General features: G+C 41.5%; 1 protein-coding gene across 1 annotated transcript; it reads left to right on the forward strand.

Annotated features, from left to right (window-relative positions):
• The first annotated feature begins 364 nt into the window (after positions 1–364).
• Positions 365–22563, forward strand: tshr (thyroid stimulating hormone receptor). Its single transcript, XM_069683356.1, has 10 exons — positions 365–534; positions 8051–8122; positions 9135–9209; positions 12222–12296; positions 12865–12939; positions 13499–13576; positions 14776–14844; positions 16390–16467; positions 20276–20464; positions 20926–22563. Exons 1-10 carry the CDS (start codon positions 365–367, stop codon positions 22379–22381), a joined length of 2337 nt encoding a protein of 778 aa, XP_069539457.1. The 3' UTR covers positions 22382–22563.
• Positions 22564–23788: the final 1225 nt, after the last annotated feature.

Consider the following 23788-nt stretch of genomic DNA (forward strand, 5'->3'; position numbering starts at 1 on the left):
GAAGAGAAAAAAAACTATTCTCGAGTCAAACACAAGAGTGCCTCATAAGTCCACCCTCCCCTCGAGATCAAGACCACCTCCAATCCCACCACACAGCTGTCCGTCCTACAGCATCCCCACCTTCACAACCTCACAGAAACTCCTGAGGCCCTGCAAAGAAAACTGAGCACAAAACTTCAGTGCAGCTCCATTGCATCTACCTGAGGATTATTCACCAACAACAAACATCACAGACCAGACTACCTTGCTTAAGTTGACAGAAATCTGTGCCGTTCTGAAGATAAGGAGGACAATCAGGTGGAGAAACAGAAGTCAGACTGGGGATATTTTTTTAACCGACCCTGACAGCAAGCAGCACTCCAGCATGCAGGTGATAGCATGTGCGTTGTTTACGCTCGTCACCCTCCCTATCAGCGCCGTGTCGGAGGCTGACTCCTGCCCTGCAGTCTGCGAGTGCTCTGAGTGGAAAACTCTCACAATCTCCTGCATTGACATTGATATTCTCCCCAGGTTTCCAGCGAGCACGGAGACACTGTAAGTAGGCGTACAAAACGCATCTGTAAAAGCGATTGTGCTGGGTGTTTTTCAAGCATTTTGAACGCAAAGGCTCTTAACCCCGAGGAAAAATCATTATAATGTCATGAATATTCCTTCAAAGTGTTCCCAGGAGGACAGAGGCTGTCTGTGATGTTAAGTAGTTATTCCATTTCAAGGTATTATTGTCGTCTGTTATAGTATTACTAACAAGCTGATGTTCCGGCTGTCAATGTGACTTGTATTCGTAAGTGTAAAGCTGAAGGTAATCACAAATGTTAAAGGAAAACTACACTTACGGATAATCACTAGTAATTATTTTTAATGAGTAATTTGACTTATACAAACCCTAAACACTAAAGCACCTACATGTATTTAAACACGTGAAAAGATCAACATTAATTTTCAAACATACATTTCCACAATTTCCCCCCTTTTAGTATGTGGTTTAGCATTACAAATGTACACAAAATTCCCTTAAAGCAAGTTATTAATTTTCCCTAAGGTTTGCAGTTGTAGATTTACTGTAGCCTATGTAAGGTATGAGGATAGAGGATAGATAAACAGAGAGAGAGAGAGAGTAACCCTTAGAGCACATATGACCAGTTTAAAAGGTTTTAAAAGAAGGCGGTAGGGTATTTATTCGTGCAGGTGTCCATGCTAAATTCATGCTTTGGGAAACAAAACGTGGCTGTCTTAAGTTCTTGTTTAAAACTTGGAGCCCAGCATTATAGGACGTGTAAGAAAACATACCTGCTCACATTTATTCATTCAGCTTCAATTAACTAACAGCAAAGTTAAGTGGTGCATACTATTTGAATTATGGACCGGTTTTTGACAGCTGCTGTAGCCTGTACGCTTAATGTAGTATGCACAGTACGCCAAATAACGCTTTCTTTTTAGTGACAGTAACATAGCATGATAATATTACTGCAAGCAGCAAAATTATTTGTCAATTAAATGTCAGAAATTTGCAACAACAACTTCTCGAGAGTCCAGGGTGACATCTTTAAATAGCTTGTTTTATCCAACAAACCCCTTTAAATACAGTGATATGCAGTATAACTGAGAGAAAAGCACTAAGTTTACATCTTCTTACTGGTAGATGATAGATTGCTGATGAAAAATAAAAACCTTGTCAGTACCATTACAGTGCAGCAAAGGCTTTCATTGATTGTTAGCAGCCGGCACTTAAACCAACAGATATGAAAAAAATGGACCCAGCCATCATCCTGATCTGTGTGCAAATATGTCGTCTTGTTATCTGAGGCCCCAAAGAATCTGTGAAGAATCCTGGGAGCCGACATGATGTAATATGTCAGGGTCACGACTGAAAAATGCAGCGCGGCTTCTACACATCCTAAATTGCCTAAGTACAGAGCGAAAATTATGCAATAGAGAGCGACCAGTTCGCCATGGCCTTGAGTGATGGAAACACATGCCCTTCAGAGGGACTCAGAGGTCTGTGTGGAAACATAGAAGTGGAAGAGCTAGAAAGGGTATTTGCATTTAATCTTGATGGTTAAATCGGACTGTACTGACCTTTGGTGAAGTTATTCTTCATAAAACATTGTTTTCCTTTGTTTCCATTTTAAATTAATATAAATTTGATGTTTTGTCACAAAAGAAGAGCCCAATGAATTACATTGCAAAATGTTGAGGGAGGACTGAGAGTTGCGGACAGCAGTGCACTGTCTCTTGAATATAGATGTTATTGTACTAACAATTATATACCTTTTTCAAAAGAATTGGCCTCAGCAACGGCTTGCACAAATTCATTCATCATATTTTTACTGATGAAGATGATCTTTGTCAAATCGCTACTTTGGTCCACGAAGAAATGTCTCAACAAAAATTGGATGAATTACCAAACAAATGTGAACAGAAATTCATGACTCAGAGCATAAAACCTACTCATTTTGTAGTAACTCCTCCTCTTGCACCATCACAAGGTTGATATTTTGGAGTTGTATGTTTTTACATCATCAGCTTGAAGTTTAAATTCATCCAATACTTTTAGTTTCACAAATCGCATTCACATTAGCCTTAGCTGCAGACTGTGGTTAGTGCTAATTCAATCAATAAGTCATTACATTTTTATCTTTATAGTGCCAAATCACAACAAACGTTATCATCATGACATGACTTAAAGGAATAATCTCAAACTTTTTCATTTAAATGAATGTCTTTTAAGTCACTATCTATCGCTGAATGAGTTAACACAATGGTAATTGAGCCTATGACCCACTGATGAAAGCCTTTTCACTTGCAGTATATCATATTTTTATGGACTGGGTGTCGCGGAAAAAAATCACAAGTGGCGCCCAGTTAGTGACGCGTTTTCCATCAGCCAGCAGTGGTTGGTCTGCCAGAGAGGGTAGGCGGAGCTAAGCGGCTGCTTTTCCGGTCTCTGCAAATGTTGTGTGTAAACAGTAATCTACTATGGCTCGTCAAACAAAGAAGAGATCGATGACTACAGATACAACTTCAAAAATAAGTGAAAATCCAAAGAAGAAGAAACAAATTTGACCAGCTGTAGACGTCTGGTTAAACTGGGAAGTGTGCTCCAAGACTTAAATTACCATTAATGGGTTGCGCTAAAGAGAACTAAATTAAAATCCTCAAGATTGTATCTTCAAAGAAAGAGCAGGTCTAGACCGTACTCTTTATGACATTATTTACAGATACCTAACTGCATCCAAGTTAGTATACATTGTTTTTCAAAGTTAGCAAGTGTTAGCGTGCTAACACGCTAAAATAAGTAGTAAGGTAAACATTTTTTCTGTTTAAGCATAGTTATTTATTTTAGCATGCTTTTAGCATATCAGCTTTAAGCAGCCGGCATGGCTAGCTTGTTATTTGAAACATAGTGTTAGCATATGCTTTTGCAGAATCCCTCGAAAACACTGATGTAGGGCTCACTGATGATAAAGGAGAACATTCTGCACTATGTTATGATTATCCTCATTCCTTTCCTACAGTTTATTGGGACATCCGTCCATCCCAAACACTACTTTGCATCGCCTCCAACAGCAGCCATCACATGAAATTATCTCCCGATCGCTGCCCCAATTCATGTGTTCACGTGCCCCGATGTCCCCTACGATTTCCTCACATTCCTGCCCAAAGTTTACCCAGAGTCCTTCAGGGGTATAGAGAGACATGAAAGCATGCCGCTGGACTGCCATCCCTCCTGTTAAAAATATCTGCCAAATATGCCTGAAATAGACTTTGTGTTGAGTGGGAAGTTCTGGCAGATGAGGCATGTGTACGTTGGGTTTTGTTGTAGAAACACAGAGGAATGAATGACCCGGCCGCCTGATCAGGCCAATGCAGTATTGTCTGATCCCAGCCAGGCACGGCAGTCGGCTTATTTGTGCGCTAGTTTATCTGTCCGTAAGCAGTATGCCACTATAGATTCCCATGAATTGGACGGATAAAATCAAAGTATAGTGGCCAAAACTCACAAGAGAAATAGAAACATGCTTTTATTTTGAAAAGGTCAAAATTCAACTCAGAATTCACCCAAAGGGACTTGAGTCTTTCGATCAAATAGCATGAGAAAAGTTGAACTTTCTGGAGAATAAAATCTATCTGAGTGCTGTCAAAAGATCAATACCACTCTCAGATATAAGTAGTATCAATCTTCTCTCCTTTGTCTGTGCCAGAAAGTAAATAGGTGTATTTTTTGAAGAGCTACATTGCTTGTAGAGTTTTCTCTAACATCTGTGGAAGTTTGTGATTTTGATTTCCTTTCAATAACCTTAATTTTTTCAATACAATCATTTTGAAAACGCCAAATTATAGGCAAACACTTTATGCACTGTTTCTGTTATTAAAATAAGAGTTTGGTGTTCTGGAGTAAAATGTATAAAAGTTCTATTCACAAAACAAGAAGTGAATCCAAAGCAGGCGTCTGTGAGTACCTGTGTGTGAGCGTACATATGTGGACACTTAGAGTTTGGAGTCCTTTGTGTGTGTGTGTGTACTTGTGGTACTCCATGTGTCACTGGGAGTCAGGGAGGTGGAAAGGAAAGCACAGACGCTTAAAAAGCCTGCGTAGCGTGACTCGTGACTGCGTCTGGACGCTGCATTCAAATACAATATTTACCTTTTACGGCACATTTCTCAAACACCCAGAGAGTTCCAGTTGAGAATAATTAAGAGGGAAAAAAGACTTCAAGGGAAAGGAGGGGAAAAAACACAGCGGTTCCAGCCTTTCAAAAACCTCAGAGTTTTTGGACGGACGTTTAAACATGTGATAACTCGTGATATTCATTGTCCCCTGACCTCTCGTCTAATAACACTGACTGATGAGTTAAGTCCTAATGCTGTTTTCTGAATGGTAACAGATGAGCACTGGGATTAATTGTAAAATATGGAGTGCAACGTTGGACATCATGAGCTGAGATTACTGGAAATACTGACAGTTGTCCAGCTATTAATTTGTACCAATGGATCATGCAATGGAAATTGTTACTTCACTTTCTGCCATAAAAAGCCCAAGTATTTATGGGAAAACAAATAGAAATGTAATCTTTGATTAAACCTTATGGATGAATCATAGTGCGACAACACCTGCTCTAACCACTTTCTTTTTTCTCCCTGTGCTCCCAGGACATCAGATCAAAAGAGACAAATTAAGTGAAATAGTAACTCTGTCGAATACATCCAAGTTGAAACATTTGAATTTGTAACGGACCCTCTCAGCGAGTCACCACAGACCATTACAAATCAAAATGTGACTGAGCTCGGAGTAAACACAGCCATGTTGTGCTGACAATGAATATTATGAATTATGTGGTTTCTCCCCACTTCAAACTCAATTCCCAACCTGTTTGTTTTCTCTGGGCTCCGTCCAACATGACAAATTGGCGGAGTACTTTTCTCCTCCAGCCGGTGAGATGGGCTCATTGGTCGTCTCCCCACGCTCCTGAGGGAAAGCGCATGCTGGTTATTTGGGTTTGAGCGTGGCGGCGAAACGCGGCGGTTCTTACAGGGGTGTTTGGTGTCAGGGTCTGCTCTGTCTCCCCCCGTGTTTGTTTGAGTTTGTCAAAGCGTGTGCAGGGTGCTGTGCTCCTGTGACTACTGGCTGACAGACCCCCCCATGTGAGTGTGATTCAGACTCATGGGCCAGATCTCAGCCTCTGAATTAGTCTATTGTTCCCATGAGGAACCACAGCTGGATGAAGACGGCGGCATTGGCTGAGTCACTTTTTATACCTCCACCGGTTGTGACAGTGCAGTGCAACAAACACTGAATGTGCATCCTACTACAGGGTGGCCCTTGAATTCAACATGACAGCAACACATGTGGCTACCAAGTTAATCTCTTTACTCTATTATTATGTTGTGATTCCCAAATCCACCACAACTAAATCTGCAGCAAGATCACTGGAAGGACAAACATATTTTTACTATCGAGTTACAATGCCATCATTGTATTCATCAAGAAAAAGTGTGTTCTTTTTGGAGATAGACTTTTTAGCATTGGTACCAAGAGGAATATTAAAAGAATATTAATCTAATTTCTTTATGCTAAATCTGAATCTACGTCCATTAGCTAGTTAGCTAGCTACTCAATTATTAGCATGCTATATTTTGTTTAATGAATCTAATCATTGTACACGTTGGGTTTGGTACAGATTTAACATATGAGATTGTCTAATAAGCGAGCTTTACACGTGTTAGCAGGTGTTGTAACTTTGGATAGAGCCAGACTAGTTTCCCCCTCTTTTTAGCCTTTATGCTAAGCTAAGCTAAGCTAACTATCTTTCTTGCTGAGTTTCATATTGACCATTCAGGCATGAATAGTAACGATTTCCTCATTAATACCTCAGCAAGAAAACTGTCTTTCCTAAAATAACAAACTATATGAAGTATGTTTTGAAATTGTCTGAATTATTCCATTTCAAACAACTCTCTTAATTTGACTCAAATAATTAAACAAGTTTAACTTGTGTTTTTGTACAGATTTTAGATACAACAGCTTGACAGGTGCTGATAGGTATCTTTGTTTCTTTGGTAGGGGCCTGACCAGCTTTTTCCCCCTTATTAGCCATTATGCTAAGCTAAGCTAAACATCACCTGGCCTTGAAGTACTTTTTGAATGTTTTTTCAATGTCAAACGATTGCTCTCTTTTTTCTCAAACAATTGCAGCATGCTAAAAGTTTGACTTGTGGGTAAAATATTGGACAAAATATGTAATGGTAAATGTTATCTTTCTCATAATAGAACTCTTGTTTTTTACAGTGTCTATGTAACATTGGGTTCTTGTTTATGTGGAGGTGCATATTAGTAAGTGGATGTATCCCAATTACATGTCCTGACCTTACGTTCTGGAACATTGTCCTAAACAGACACAGACTTTGTTTGATTTGGCCGCCTGCTTCGGTCCAGTCACATCCAAGTCTTTGTTTTTTCCTTGTTTCGAGAACAAGGGGGGTCTGTTTTACCAGTTAAACCTTTCATCTCATGCTGAGATTTAACAGCATTGTGCGTGTATCTGTTTCCCTTTTCTCTTTTTAAACTGCACACTGTCTCCTTCTCTGCCTTTAGATCTCTTCTTGTCTGGAATGATGGACAACTATAAATACACATATTGTAAATGTGAAATCTATTTTTTAAAATAAAATAGAATCTCTTGAAATACAAGAGAATATTGAGTATTTTCACAATTAAAGTCATTATACTCAGAACATTTCCAGGTGTCAATTTTGTTCATGCCAGAAATTGCTTGACGTTTTGGGAAAAAATGTTTTTTGAATTTGTTGCGGAGAGTCTGATGATAAGATACTTCCCTAATATCTGTACAATAAATATGGAGATATCGCAGAGAGACTTTAGCTCAGCATAAAGACTATAAACACAAGGAGAAATACGGTCTGGTTCGGTCCAAATGTCCAAATCCACAAATCCCCTAATAACACCTAATTTATGTCAGTTAAGTGCACAACCAACAATTCAGCACTTAACAATGGGTTATGTGGCAGACTGTTTCTCAGCCAAGAGCAAATACCAAACAACCAGCAGTGCCTCTAGCAATTGCCCCAGACCAGGAAATAGTCTGGTACATTATGCTTGATTAAAGGCCAATATGTCATAATCACACAAACAAGATCAAGCTAAGCTAAGTGGCTGTTAGTTACATACAGATGTGTGTTTTCTATGGACTAGCTGCTTAGTCTGTAAGCTAAGCTAAGTGGCTGTTAGTTACATACAGATGTGAGTTTTCTATGGACTAGCTGCTTAGTCTTTAAGCTAAGCTAAGCCTACTGGCTGCTAGCTGTAGTTACAGATGTGAGTTTTGTTATGGATCTAGCTGTTTTTTGAGTCTTTGAGCTAAACTAAGTTATCCAGCTACGAGCTGTAGTTACATATATGTGAGTTTTCTATGGAGTAGCTGTTTTTTGAATCTTTAAGCTAAGCTAAGCTAACGTATGGTGGCTCAGTACATATCTTAGTGAACACACATTGTTTGTCACAACTTAAATCTCTTTCTTTTTTGTTAACCAGGTGGCTTTTTGAGACCCGCCTCTCGTCCGTGCCAGCAGATGCCTTTGCGAACATGGTCAACATATCAAGGATGTGAGTAGCATTTCTATTAGTGGGAATATTTAATTCAAGGCTCAGACACTTTTATTAACAGCTTTTCAAACAGAAATCCCTCACAGGAGCTCTTATCCACCTGTTGTTTTTAACTGCTTTGCTTTAAAATCCGGGGGACATATCCCAGGCCGATACTGCCCACCCTCTCCTCTCTGCCTCCCACCCAAGCAGATGATTTACTCTCTGTTTAGCATCACCACCAGCTCCTAATCACAGCTGGAAGCACTAAATGCGTTCCTTCAATAGGAATGTTGGTTCTTCAACCGCAGCGGGGCTTGGACAGTGGCTAGGTATCCCAGCAGAGCTTTTTGGGTGTGTGGTGATTTTTTAGACTCCCAGTTGAGGTGAAGTCTCCATGTGGAGGTAAAATATACACTTGATCCCCAGCCGCTGAGTCCGACGTCTGCGTCCAAGTCATGCATGAAGGGAGGTGGAGGTGGATGAGAAGCCATGTGTGCCGACAACCAGTATTCCTATTGAATCTGTTTGTTTTCCAGATAAAATAAAGGACTAAAAGTCAACAAAATATCAGTCAGATTTATCAATACAGCTCATTTTTTAGTTTGCAAACATTGAGTTGTACTTTGCCTAATACAACTATAATGAAACAGAATACAGTATTTTTAAGGTTACTTGAGGGCTAAGTTCACAGTTTATTTGAAGAGCATACTTCTTACCAAGTAAAAACAAATGGGAGCAGAGTGACTGATGACTGTGTAATGTATATGTGGGGCGCATACCTGTAAAATAACCCGGGACTTTGGAGGCTTAAGACAAGGTGGGTTGATAAATTCAGGAAAGAGTTGCAGGCTTAAGGATAATTTTTAGAGCCGCACACCGAGACTCTTTTATGAAAACAAGTCTAAAGTTTTGTTTGCACACCGCTTCATTCTTACAAGTTAGATAGATGGCTCAAAAAACACCATTATTTTGATACAACAAAGAGAACTTGTAGGATAGATTTGGTGTAAGCTTTGTGTATTTCTTTCAGATACATATCGGTGGACGTGACGCTGCAGAGGCTGGAGAGGCACTCGTTCTACAGCCTGAGGAAAATCACCCACATGTGAGTAACTAAAGGAAAAGGGCACGCTCTCTATCGATCTTTATTGATCAAGCTGTTCCATTTTCTCTCCGGAGAGAAAAAATGCTTAATTTTTAACCTTGCCGGCAGCAAATGAAAGCGAGGAAGAAACACATTAGAAGCGTATTTCTCTCCCACACGCCGCTTATTGCTACTCATGCAGTTTAATTCAAGACATGAGAAAAAAACACCCTATTGTAAGATGTAAATTAGATTTTTTTTAAAACTCAATTCAATGAAATAACTTATTATCTGGCCCATTATTACTGTGCCTGGTCTAATAGGACAGTCAGAATAAGTGTGTTCGGTATTTTGCTTCTCCCCTTGTCCTCTTCATGCTCCAGCTCTTGTCGAAGCAGCTCCGGGGAAAAGTCCAGCAAGGTGCACTCTATTCTCAATTATGGGATAGAGATTTATGGCCGAGTCTCCTGGTGGACCACACACTTTCCAGCAGAACACCTCCTAGCACTTCATATATTACTGCAAGACTTCCTGCCTATGTGAATGATTTGTTCCAGCATCTTGCAACAGAGCAGTTTGTGTGTAAGCAATTTGTTTCCACCCTTCAGTGACAGCGTTAAACGTGGGCATCTGCAGCCGTTTGAGACAGTAACTGTAATTATAACAGTCATAGAAGTTAATTTGACATGACTTAATGAATGTGTGTGCATCATCTGGCCGTCATCTTTATCTAAATTATGCTTCCTTTTAGTCATTTCTTATTAGCTGCTGAATTCCAGACATCCAAATACAGACAGAAACAATCATTCAAACTGCTAGCTGAGGGTTTTATCTTTGTTCTGGTGGTGTATTTTGGATCTCCGGGGCCTATTTGCCTCTGATTGGTGTGGTGCAGTGCCATACATCAGATAATGGCATCTCTCTCAGGTTTCCTTCAGGGTCAGACACAAATTAATGCTCGGCTTCCTGTTGGCTGCTTGAGGCCGACAGCAGCTGTGGTTCAGGGACTGCAGTCGGAGCACAGAATTCAGAGGGGGCTGGGTGAAGGTTGTATCATGCCAGTATCAAGTGAAACCACCAATGTCAGGAATTCTCCTCCTCTTTTTTTTACTGGGAAGCAAAATCTGACAGTTTTATTACACAGCTTGATCCCAGTTTTGTTAATCTCATTAGTGGGGAAAATACAAAATACAGCAATTTGTTTTGACCGTGTATGGGAAATAAATCTGGTAGAAAAACGGCAGTTATCAAAATTTTTATGTAATCAATGGCTCAAACAAATATGTTTAAATCTCTTGTAGGGGCAATTTCATTACCTGAATGTGCAGTTTTCTGCAGCTCTATGTAACTTTATAACATCTTTAAGCTGATTGTTGTGTTTTTTACAGCCCGCAATTTCACTGTTAGGTGCAAGGTCATCGTTTCCATAATCCTTATTTCCAGCCACAGAAGGCAACTGTCAGCCAAAAAGGTCTGACAAATACACTGAATGCTACCTGCCCAACTCTAGGCTGCAGGCGGACAGAGTAAGGGTCTCGTAACTGAGCATAGTTGAGCATTTAGCAGCTTAAAAAAAGGAGTTGGTGGAGACCAAACCTGAGGCAGAGGTTATTAAGTTACATGTGTCTTTTAGCCGTGAATATAACTCTTAATGAATGCTAACGTTACTCTGTGCATACTGTATGATATGCATAGCCTGTATATAAGAAGTGGGCATTGCCACACTGATGTCACCCAATAGGTTGTGGACTGCTATTTTGAGGCCTTGGTCGTCACCGTATAGTTTTTTCTGAGCCAGAAGTGAACGTATTTGGACCAGAGGATGGCGCTAGAGAGTGGATCGGGGTTAGCTAATGCTAAGTTAAAGTTGTAATATTAAAGATCTCAGTTTCGTTCTCTTTGGCGGCACCTATGGTGATAAACGGTAATTGCGAGAGCACACTCCCCAGATATCCAGACAGTGTTGCATGTGTGACGTCCACGGTTGGCTCCGGTTCTAACGCTTGAGTTTGAGATTATTAATTAACAAAACTAAACCGACTATGGCCAAGGCTAATTAATTAACTTGCTAACAAGAGAGTTAGCCATGGTGTTTCCCACAGAATGAGATTCTATTTGGGGTGGTAGATTACTTGACTTTTTAAAGAGGGGCCATTTTGCCTCTACTAGAAAGGACAGCTGAAGAGAGACAGGAAACATTGGGAGAAGAGAGTGGGTGGATGATATGCAGCAAAGGGCCGAGGGCAGGAGTCAAACCTGCGCATGCTGCATTGAGGACTGTTACTCCTACGTTTTAATGCAGGCAAGGCCATTTTCTTAAGTGATGATGGTAATATTAAGCTTGGCTACATTAACCTTATCCAACTTTTTAGAAATGCTTGATTACTTTTGATTGCATAACAAGCCAAAGCCACCACAGACTGCCCACAGGAACAAACTGTATTAACAATAAATCCAATAATACATTTTCAACTGCACTCTCTGAGTGAACTTCTGGAGTTAAAGGAATTGTGAAAAAGATTCTTCAACTCTTCACCTCACCTCGGGTGCTGCCACTCAGAAGTTTTGTAGTCTGCTTGACAGACTATGTAATGGTTATAATAGCCGCCCTAGGATATTTCAATGTAGCCCAGGTCTTTATACAGCAGCACCAGGATGATGAACCTCTCCGCCTCAGAGACTTATATTGACGTCTGTCTGCTGGGTTTAGTGTGGTCTGCCAGGTGTGTGAAGAAAGGCCAGCACACACGTTCCAGAGAACCACATGTCTTCAGACAGCAGAGAGAGGTGTTCAGCCCAGGGCGGACCAGAGTAAACACACTAATGAAACACTAATTAGACTGTACTTCCGGTCTTGGCTGTCTGCACCGACTTTCCCCGCTCTTGCACGCTGGCATGCACCTTGTCCTGCCCTGTCAGCAAGTTTTAAGACAGCGTGTGTGTATGAATGTGTCCTTTACTTGTGCTCCCAATTAGTTTGTGTTTGTGTGAAAGTGCATTTTCAGTTTATATTTTTCTTGTCTGCTCTTTCAGAGAGATACGTAATGCTAAAAGTCTGACCCACGTTGACCCAGAGGCCTTTAAAAATCTCCCAAACCTCAAATACCTGTGAGTACTTTTCTTTTTTCCTCATTGAATTCCACATACTGACACCATTATGGTAATCCACAAAGGAGAGTGGTTTATATTTAAAATGCTTGAGTCTGGCAGTAATTTAGACATTGTGATATTCTCATAGCATTGTGTGTAACTCTCCGGGCAAAGTTGTGCCCTATTTGAGTTTAATACAGAGGTACAGGTCAACTTCAGATAAGTGACTGCACACTCTGGATCTCTTGACATATTTGGCCTGAGAAGGAAAGATGTCAATCATGTGTAAACTTTTGACTCTTTGCTAGAAAAATTGTAGGTTGTTGTTTCCTCATTGCGGGCCACAGCTGTGTACTTTAGCCCGATCTCACGGTTACTTAAAAGACCTCTAAGAAACTGTGGCTTGACGGAGAATTGGCTGGTTTGGTGTCACAAATAAATATGCCAATTAATTGAATTGGTTTTGATACTATCAAATGATATCATCCACTGAATGTAATGGCTGTTGCTTGCATTTTCCTCAACATGTTTAAAGGAGCTGTGGTCTGTTGAATGTCCTGACTGTTTCTACCCTTTTTCTGTTCAGGGGGATTTTCAATACGGGCCTTACTCTCTTCCCTGACTTGAGCAACATCCACTCTAATGACATGAACTTCATACTGTAAGTTGCCGTAACTTTACAACTTTCAAACTAAGCACATTAATCAATTGCCATGCTTGCTAAAACTACTGCTTGTAGCGTTTTAACGTCAGCAATTAATAGCCACATTAAGTCAGAGCCATTACTCTGACTATCATGAACCACCGAGCCTGTCAGCAGGATGATTAGCCGCTATCAGCTTTTACATGCTCTACATTATACTGTTTAAGGAACAGGAAGATGGATGAGTTTTCCATTGCAATGAGAGCTTTTAGGCTGTCATCATTTGTCACAGGGAATAAAAAAGCACAGCATAGATTTGGGAAACTTTCAATTTAGAGAAATGCTACCACTAACAAGACCAATTCCCTTTCCTCACATAAACAGAGTGTGCATTTTTGTTTTTGAACATTAGCGTTTCCATGTTTAACCCTCTCTACTTTATCCAGTTGAATCTTCTCCTGAGCCGTGATACTTCATCAAACGTTCATCAACTACATCGCTCCCTGTGACACTTTCCGCATTTACAACACCTCTTCCACCACTTCATTTCATCTCGATATGTTGTCTCTCTTTGCAGGGAAATTGTTGATCATCCCTACATCACTGAGATCCCGGCCAACTCATTCCGAGGCATCACCAGCGACGTGCTGACAGTGTAAGATACCTGCGAGAGCAACCACATGAATGCACACCTGCAGCCATGCATGTACAAAATGCACAGAAAAGAAACTTTTTATAACGCAGTCATGTGTATATCTCTATTATACACTTAAAGCTCTAATCTTGAAGATCTCAGTTTCGTTCTCTTTGGCGGCACCTTATAGCGATAAATGGTAATTGCGGGAGCACACTTCCAAGATATCCAAACAGTGTTGCATGTGTGACGTCCACGGTTGGCTCCGGTTGTCACTCTTGATTTTCCTCGCTGAGGGTTGCTTTCCTTTTTAGACTGTTTGCCTTCATCTGAGCGTCGAGTTTGTTTCTTTTTCTTTGGATTTTCACTTATTTTTGAAGTTGTATCTGTAGTCATCCATCTTTTCTTTGTTTGTTCAGCCATAGTAGATTACTGTTTACTCGCAACACTTGCAGAGACCGGAAAAGCAGCCGCTTGGCTCCGCCTACCCTCTCTGGCAGACCAACCACTGCTGGGTGATGGAAAACGCGTCACTAACTGGGCGCCACTTGTGAATTTTACCTTGAGAGTCACCACTGACACCAAGTCTGTCATACTGCAAATGCAAAGGCTTTCATCAGTGGGCCATAGGCTCAATCACCATTGTGTTACCTCATTCGGCGATAGATAGTGACTTAACAGACATTTATGAAAATGAAAATCTCTGAGGTTATGACTTTAAAAACAAAGATGCAAAAGGAAAATGTGACCAAGATCGAGTAAATACTGACTGCTGTAGTTTTGTCCTTTATCCCTAAATCCAACCCAAACCCTAAAATAGCCACAAGAAGAAATGGGAAATGGCCAAAATGACCTCACTTTTTAAACATGTCCTCACTCTGAACTCAGTTGAATCTGCCAGAGATAGCAGAAAACAAGTAGCCTACACACAGACGCTCATACACAACAGGCAATCACGTGTTGCATTTAGGTTTTGGAGCGAGGGAATAGGGATTGCAATTTTAATCCCCAAAACAGCATGTTAGAGGAAATGTTTGGCTAAAAACCGCTAAATTGCACATGCAGATAAAACCTCAGCATAGAATTCTAAGTAAGTAGGTTTATCTCTGTCACTGCTGCTCTGAGGATGAAGCATCAACACATGGAAAATATCTTTCAGTAGATTGGCTTTTAAACTCCCTACAGACTAGATCTAATCTGTGTTTTTTTTCTTGTTGCAGGATGCTGTATGGAAACGGCTTCAGAGAAATCCAACATCATGCCTTTAATGGGACCAAACTAGATCAAGTGTAAGTGTTTTATGTTACCTTAACTTCATAAACAGCTTTTTTAATGAATGTGATACCTGTTAAAGCAATAGTTTGATATTTTGCTTCTTAGCTGAGAGTTAGATTAGAAGATAGATACGTGTTCGCTAAATATCGATGTTTAGCTTAGCCTAGCTTAAAGAGCAGTAAACAGCTAGCTTTGCTCTGTCTAAAGGGGACAAAATCCACCAGACAGCAACTGTAAAGCTGACTTATTAACATGCCTCATTTAATCATAAAAAAACCCCTGAGTATTACAAAAACAAAACGTTGTTGCTTTACCACAACTGTAAGTGAGACTCTTTGAACGGTTTCCCTCTGTTACCAGTCTTTACGTTTAAGCTAACATCTAAGCTAACTTCTGTAGCTTCATATTTAGCATACATTTTGCATAATTTAACTGTGTTAGAGACTGTTCAACAGTTTTGTTCAGCAGTTTCAGACACACACCAGCTAACACTATCACACTGTTACATGTTTTTTATTAATTGAATTAGCTTTTTCTATTTTTACGGCATGTTTGGAATTTAAATCCTAAAACCACATTTTATTTTTTTTATCTTGCGCAGTACCTCATACTAGGTCACCAGAATTTGTTGATTTAGAGGTCTTGCTTTTCTCACAAAATTGCTGCTCAGTATGCTGCCTGGATTAGATAGTTTCTGACATCTGGCATGTGTATTTCCTTGCCCAAAACTGCACTACAAGAGCAGCAGGATCACAGTTAGGTCTCTCCTCTACAGGCCTTCTCGTGTACTCTGAAAGGGCTTAAGCCCAGCTCTTGATTAGTACGCTGGAGTTCTCATGGGAAAAATGTTTCCAAAGTGGGTATCAGGAAGTCTGCATTATGAGTTCTACTCTACATCGACACTGGACCCTAGATCTGTGTCAGACTTGAAGAAATCAATTTCACACTCCTATTCAATTACCTCAGTTGGATAAATAAGGAGAGAGCGAGTAAGAGTTGCTTCCCTTTCCTCTTTTGTCGCAACATGTTTGCTTTCTTCTTGTCACCCCCTGGTCCAGAATCCTACTTATTCAGGATATGAGATATTAATGATATTACCTCCGACTTTTACAACTCCTACACATATTCCAGGTTTTTATAAGAGTCTAATTAAGCCATTGGTTGGTGTGTGTAGTGAGACTTAGCACATGCGTGTTTATGCTGGCGCCTGATCTACTCTGAGGAGAGAACTGATCCGTGCACAGCCTGACCAAGACAAACACACCCCTTACAGGTCTATTATCCTTATTAGATTTAAGGGATTCGGGGAGATATGTAGTAAGGGTGCAGTGTGTTTAAGGGGCAGGTCATCACATCTTATACTGTCTGATTTAAATCAACAACCTGAGTGAGACCTTTTCTGTCATGTTTCACCCGAGAATTAAGAGAAAATAAACAGAGAAATGTGCAGCGATGAGGCTTGGCTAAATATTATGCCATGCCTCGCCTCTGTCAGTCAGATTGAAATGTGAAGGATAGCTTTCCTCTTAGTAAACTGAACTTTGTGCTTTCTTCTCCAGTGACCTTCACAGGAATAGATATCTTACCAAGATGGATGACAGGGCTTTTGCGGGCACAATCAGCGGCCCCATGCTTCTGTAAGTATTTAAAGGTTACAAATTTAAGCCACTCTTAACTGTTTGTAATTCAAATCAATTCCTACCACAAACACACACACACACACACACACACACACAGTACCTTAAAAGTATTGATCTTTGATCTTATTAGTTCTTTGCATATATAATATTTCTGTCAAGAATACGCACTGGAATCTGTTGTCTAAATAAATTGAATAAAACTATTGAATTTCTGACAGTAGTTTGTTACACGCTTAGAGCGCTTGTTGTTTGCTAACTCTAGCTTAAATCAAAGTCAAACTATAATACTTTTTTGAAAAAAATGTCGAACTCTTAAAGGAGCAGTTCGCCCCCGGGAAAAAGCCAGTGTCAGTCAAAGCTGGTGTTCTCTGTAAACGATAGCAGCAATAATATTTGAAATTGGCACCATAGCTGTGGAGAAAGTTGTTCAAACAGCTCATGGTTTCGCCCATTCTACATTCCTACAACACCCAGCGTGCATTGCGCCCGTCCCGCTGAAAGGAACGGCCCAGCGAGAGACAGAAGACTGGCTCAGAGTGGTACAGAATCAGAAATACGATGAGAATATACCGGTGGATCGTCTAAAAAATCTTCAGGTTTTCAGTCTACATTTCAAACCTGACGATTCTGAACGAGACATGAAATCAGAGGCAGGTGTCCTAGACTGAGGAAGTGTAGTTTAGCGAGCTCACTGGCCTCAGAAAGCATGTTTTACATAGTCTGGCATAGGTTTTCCAGGACCCATTGGAGAAGCGGATAGCGTCCTCCAAAGTTTTTTTTCTACCATAATGGCATTAGCTCCCCATGATTGCATGATCGGACTGAGGTTGAAAATGGGAAACTGGCTCTTTAAGCAATACAACATAAACCTAGGGGTATAACTGCCACAGCCTTGCTGGTCTGGTATGACCAGTAGCTAAGGCTAGCTAATGTTAGCTGAATTTAGCTAACAGTGGCTCCTGTTACATTGTCACACATTTGAGAAAAGTTTTACATTTTGAAAATACTTGCTGCATACTTGCTTTATTGCTTAAAGATTACAGTTCTATACCAGTTATACAAGAGTTTTTCCAGTCTTTCTGCTAAGCTAAGCTAATTTGGGCTGCCTGCTTTATATGAACCATACAGTCATGAAAGTGCTTTTGTTCTTTTCGCATTCCTCCCAGTAAGAACGCATTTACAAAGCCTATATATTAATATATAAAAAGCCTAGTGTGGTAATTTAATTATTCACACCTTGTTAAGATAGATTTCAGAAATTCCGTCATTACAAATGTGCAGACTGCATTAGACCTGTCTGTGAAGGTGGATAGCATATCATGAAAGAGCTGAAATCATTCCTCCACAGCTGCGCCTTTGACCAGGAAACCTGAAACACATTGTGTGCAAGAGTGTGAGGGAAAAACTTCCGACGTTTCTTTGATACTGACGTCTTTTTTTCACGGTTCACAAGGTTTATAAAGCTGACTTTCCATTTTTACAGGTGTTTGATGCCAAAGCCCTCTACCACGGCTATCTAGTTGCTGTGAAGGCTCTGATCAAGCCATTAAGTGTCAGGTTAGGTAAATGTGGTTCGTGTAGAGGTCTTCTTCCTCTGCTGCTCCGAGGAACATGTCCTGAGTGAGGTCACCTCCATGAGGTCATGGGCTAAACATCTGCGAATGACAAAATCAGACACTCATGGGGTCGGTGCTGCTTTTTCTGACTGCCTTACACAATGTGCCGCACGGGAGGAAAGAAGGGCAGAGGACGGAGAAGTGAGGAGAGCAAATGCGACTAAAAAAGAACAATTACAACTCTTGGGAAATATGAAATTGTTCAGCTTGTGTTTCTTTTATTTAATCAAATTAATCAGCAGATGCAATGACTAAGGGGTTTAATGGGTTAGGAAACTAAAGAAAGCAAACGAGAGCTTGACCTGTACTTGGCCCCTGGAAGGGGGAGAGTCCTGTGCTGAACAGCACAATGTCCTGATAATGGGATCACACAGGATGTTGGTGAGATTGTCAATCCCCTGCATGTCTTTGTCCCGATGAGGTTGAGCTGGCTTTTGCATGACAGCTTAGAGCAAGAAATACCACATGTAATTGCTTAAAGATGATAAAAGAGTGAGGAGCTCACTCTAGGAAACAGATGGAGAGTGTTGTTTAATCCGTCTTTGAACTCTCTGGTCTCATCACGTCTGGCTTCTCTGTAAATTTGCTGATAAAATGTTCGTTCCAAAGTCTTGAAAGGTACTCGGTGACTCTTATCGGTCATCCAGTGAAAGCCTTCTTACATGCTATCAACTGCATCAGGGACGTAGCTTAGAGCCATGTGAGACCTCAGCCCTCCATTCATCCTAACATTTCTTACATAAACCTGAAGGGACAAGTCCCAACATTGAATGGTATTCTCATGATCCCACAGATGGCGAAAGAAAATTGATTCAAGCTTTTTAACAGACAACACCAACTACTTCCGCAGACTTAACGTACATTTCAGCGATGATGTTTTTGTGTAGGACGACTGAAGAGGGACAGGAAATATGGGGAGGGGAGAGTTGGGTTGACTTGCCCAAATGGCCGATGATGCAACCCGGGCTGACGCAGGATGGACTTTGCCTCTGTATATGTCAATCGAAATTGAAACTGCTACAAAGTTACGCACAAGTCCAGTGAGTGAGTTTAGCTCCACTGAAGAAAAATTAAATCAAGTTTAAATTACAAGATAGGAAGCCCGTAATGCGTTTTTGATTGAGCCAACTGGTAGACTGCAGTTGTTTTCAGCTGTTTTGCAGCTCGTCCAGGGCTTTTTGACTCACATTGGCATGCTTAGTGTTCAGGTGGCGATGTAGATAAGAAGGCTTCATACAGCTGTTAGCCAGAAACCCACTCATTGCCGATCCAGGTGAAACCCAGACCCAGATAAGTTTCATCATATCTCCTTCTTTTTCCTCCAGTCTAATGCCCACTCTCGTTGCCTCTTTTGCCCCCTTGTCTTGACAATGGGTCCTGGTTTGTCAGTGCTCCCCGCTCCTGCCTTTCAATCTCCCCCGCCTCATCTTTCTCCAACCCCCGCTCGGTTACTTCTCCCAGTCTCACTCCAACGCATCTCTCCGTTTCTCTTGCCTCCAATTCCTCACTCTCTCTGTGCCTCTCCTCTTTCATGACTGAGAATTTTAGATGGCGCACCGGACAGTTTCCCTGATTTTAGCCAGTTGTGCATGGCTAGGCTGGCTAACGTTAGTAACGTAAACACAGGCTGAGAGGAAGACCGGCAGGAGAGGAAGTGCATTTAGGGTACATATGTATTTATTAAAATTTAAGTTGTTTATTTTACATACAAATTTTACATTTTTATTGTAGAAAGAAACATTTTTTATTCACGATTTATTTTGTTAAAAATCCAACTTGGTGTAATTAATACGGAATTACATTTTTCCTCACTCGCATCCCTAGAGGCAGCTCGCGCCACACTTTGGGAATCCCCGATTTAAAAGAATGAAGTGGCGTGGTCTGCTGAAGTATGAATGTTGTTGCAGTAAGCAAACATCTGGGACATCACAAAAAACCTTTCACGACGCAACCTTGCTGTTTGACAACAAGTAAAAAACTTAGGGAAGGCCATGTGACCAAGTCCCTGAGTGGTATACGCACTACTACAGTTACAAATGGGGCAAAGACGTAGCTTAGAATTATTAGGCCCATGGATTGGATGTCAATCTAGAGCCACTGTCCTTCCACCCCTCGCCATTAATAGTACCAAAAACAGAAACCTATGTCAATGTATCTCTAATCTCTGAAATGGTTTCTTTGTCTTGAAGAGATGTGTCCGTTACGGGGATCACCTCCCTGCCGACCACAGGCATGGATTCTCTCCGGGAGCTGAAGGCACGCAATGCTTGGGCTCTCAAGAAACTGCCGCCCATCAAAACATTCAAGCACCTCACCATCGCCAACCTCACCTACCCGAGCCACTGCTGCGGCTTCAAAAACCTCAAAAAGAAACGAGGGTGAGCTTTTCGCTTTCCGATTCTAATTCTGTTTTTGTTAAATGTACTTAAGAGAGTCGTAAAAGTCAAGTGGAGGCATCGCAGGGAGTTCTAAGGACAAACAAGAGTCCAATAGAAAGCTCCTTTAGTCTGTGTTTTTGTGATGATCTACTGCAGTGACCGGGGCAGCTGCACTTGTATGGTGTGGATTTTGGCAGAAATTGAATCAACTCCCTGATGTGCTCACCTATAACTCCTTACAGTGCTGCCATAATTACTGTCACTCATTGCTGTTATTGTAGGAAGAAGGTTCAGCCAGACTAATAATGACTCTCAAAACAGGAATCTCTTTTCCTCAAATGGATATATAAAGGATTTGATTTGACATTTATAGCTAGTGTGTTTTGAACCAGGTGGGTTTTTTGTCTAATAATTTAGATCTACAATCTGATTTTATGGACTCATGCTTGTTTGTTTTTCAGCTATTTGGAGTACATGATCTGTAACCTGACTGCCTTCTACGACCAGCATCACAAGCGCTCCGTGGGGCCCCTCAGCATGCCTTCCCTACAAGGGGACGGCGTGGTCGAAACAATCCCAGACGATGAGCAAAACGATGGAAGCCACAAAGAGTCCCATCAAGACTGGAGGAGAGGCGACTTCCATGGCAGCCTCCACTACCACTCTTACTTCGGGGGCCAGCCAGATGAGGATGTGGGTTTCGGTGAGACCCTCAAGAACCCCCAGGAGGACACCAGCCAAGACTTTGACAGTCGTTACGATTATGTGGTGTGCGAGGAGGGAGAAGAGGTGGCGTGTGCACCAGTCCCCGATGAGTTCAATCCCTGTGAGGACATAATGGGTTTTGGCTTCCTTCGAGTGTCCGTGTGGTTTGTGAGTCTGCTGGCTGTTTTAGGAAATGTTGTTGTGCTCCTGGTGCTGCTCACCAGCCACTACAAGCTCTCCGTCTCCCGCTTCCTCATGTGTCACCTGGCCTTTGCAGATCTGTGCATGGGGATTTATCTTCTACTTATCGCCTCTGTAGACCTCCACACACGATCCGAGTACTTCAACCACGCCATCGACTGGCAGACCGGCCCTGGCTGCGGACTTGCCGGGTTTTTTACAGTGTTCGCAAGCGAGCTGTCGGTATACACCTTGACCGTGATCACTCTAGAGAGGTGGTACGCTATCACCTTTGCTATGCGACTGGATCGGAAGCTGCGCCTGCACCATGCGGCAGCTGTGATGCTAGGTGGCTGGATCTTCTGCCTCCTCCTGGCTTTGCTCCCTCTGGTTGGGGTGAGCAGTTACCAGAGGGTCAGCATCTGTCTCCCAATGGACACGCAGTCCACAGTGTCTCAAGTCTTCATCTTGTCGGTGCTGGTCCTCAACATCCTGGCCTTTCTGGTTATCTGTGCTTGCTATGTCAAGATCTATTGTGCAGTGCACAACCCTCACTATCAATCTGGATCCAAGGACACCAACATCGCCAAGCGCATGGCTGTCCTCATCTTTACTGACTTCTTGTGTATGGCGCCTATCTCCTTCTACGCCATGTCCGCTGTTCTGGACCGGCCGCTTATCACCGTTTCCAACTCCAAGATTTTATTGGTGCTCTTTTATCCCCTCAATTCCTGTGCCAACCCGTTCCTCTACGCCATCTTCACCAAGGCTTTTAGAGGGGACATATTCATCCTCCTCAGTAAGGTGGGTCTTTGTCAGCAGCGAGCACAACTCTTCAGAGGCCAGACAGTCTCTTCAAAGGGCAGCAGTGGGACATCTCAGGTCCGTAGAGACAAGGATAGGGTTAGAAAAGGCGGAAGAGGAAGCCAGGAAGAGGTGCCCATCCACCTGAAGAAGTGCCCCGTACATACTTACTACCAACCTACCTGCCAGAAGACGGGCCCTGAAGAAAACCAGAGCCTGAACACGTGAGCCAAACACCAGCTCAAGGTAGTACAGCAAGACAGGTTCAGGTGGGAGAGGAGAGGCCTTGAACTGTTTGTGGACAGATCTGTTTGGATATTTAACAGACAGCTCCAGTAATCTGCTTAAATTTTCAGGCCAAGTTCAGCTGTTTTCCCAATTTCGGCTTTTATGGTTCCAGTTGTTGGAGGATATCAAGTGTTTCTGAAATATGAGCCCGACTTCATCTCACTTATAGGCCTTTGTACTTGGAGGGACTCGCTAGAGCAAAGCAGAGACGACTCAAAGGTAAAATTGCAGAGGTAAAAACTTGGAATCATTTTTTTCAGTATCTTTAATTATTATAATGAACTTTATCTCTACACAATATTGAATTGACATTGATATACTAGGAAAGGACTTTTTGTGGCCATCGTGAGGAGCCCAATTTATTCTTGGTCATTGTGTTCACTGTGGAAACTTTCTCTAGTTTATAGATGTATAAAAACCCTGCATTTTTATTGTGTTATAAATAACTGTAAATACACAATACGGTTTGGTGATTTATGGGTGAAAACAGGACATATTCTCTGCCATTTGTGGAAATGATTTGGTTTATTTTTCACTGTAAATATGAGCTGTAGTATAGTTGAGAACAGGATGCTGGGAAGCAGGAATCAGTGATTTACGCTGCCAATTCTTGTCCCTTTATTTGGCCTAGACCTGCACCATATTGATGTGTCACTTTCTTGGATTCATAAAATATTTGTGTACCTTGGTTTTTTTGAGTTATTGAGGTTTTTTTTATGTAACCCATATGTCCAGAAAAAGAGTTTTCAGAGGTACGTCCTCATCTCTGGAGAGCATGTGATCCAAATACAAAAGTTACAAATTACAGACAGGTATGATTATCACAAATATATACGGTTAAAGCCTTGTCCGTCCTCTGGAATGTCAGGGTTGTTTTCCTTGCATGATATTTTTCCATCCTCAGACGGAAACAAGTGACTTACACAATCAGCAGAGATAGCTTCGCCTGCACTGGGAGAGCTTAAAGCGCATACAGCTGAGGCACGTGTGAGCTGTACTGCTTCAACTTGTGCGATATTGAGCCGTTATGAGTTAAAGGACACCTTATGGCAGCTTAACATCTGGTTAGCATTTCATCCACTGTGTGACATTTTTCAAAGAAATATACAGACGAACAGGCGGACTTTCCAGGAAAGAGGGATCGTTTTAGACCTCTCTTAATTTAAAGCTGTCATGGGGATATTTGACCAGACTGCTGGACAGTTTGCTTCAGTGTTAAAATAGGGGTGCAACATTCCTAAATCTATATCAATCGAATGCGCTCTTAAAGCATCAGTGAGTTTAGAGTAGCAGAAACCTCAAAGCTGGAAGGATTTCTAGTTTAAAGTTGAAAATATTAAGAACGGC

Source organism: Semicossyphus pulcher, unplaced genomic scaffold, assembly GCF_022749685.1.
Source record: "Semicossyphus pulcher isolate SPU_LCO1_2020_fin unplaced genomic scaffold, fSemPul1.0.p SCAF_11, whole genome shotgun sequence".
Taxonomy (NCBI): domain Eukaryota; kingdom Metazoa; phylum Chordata; class Actinopteri; order Labriformes; family Labridae; genus Semicossyphus; species Semicossyphus pulcher.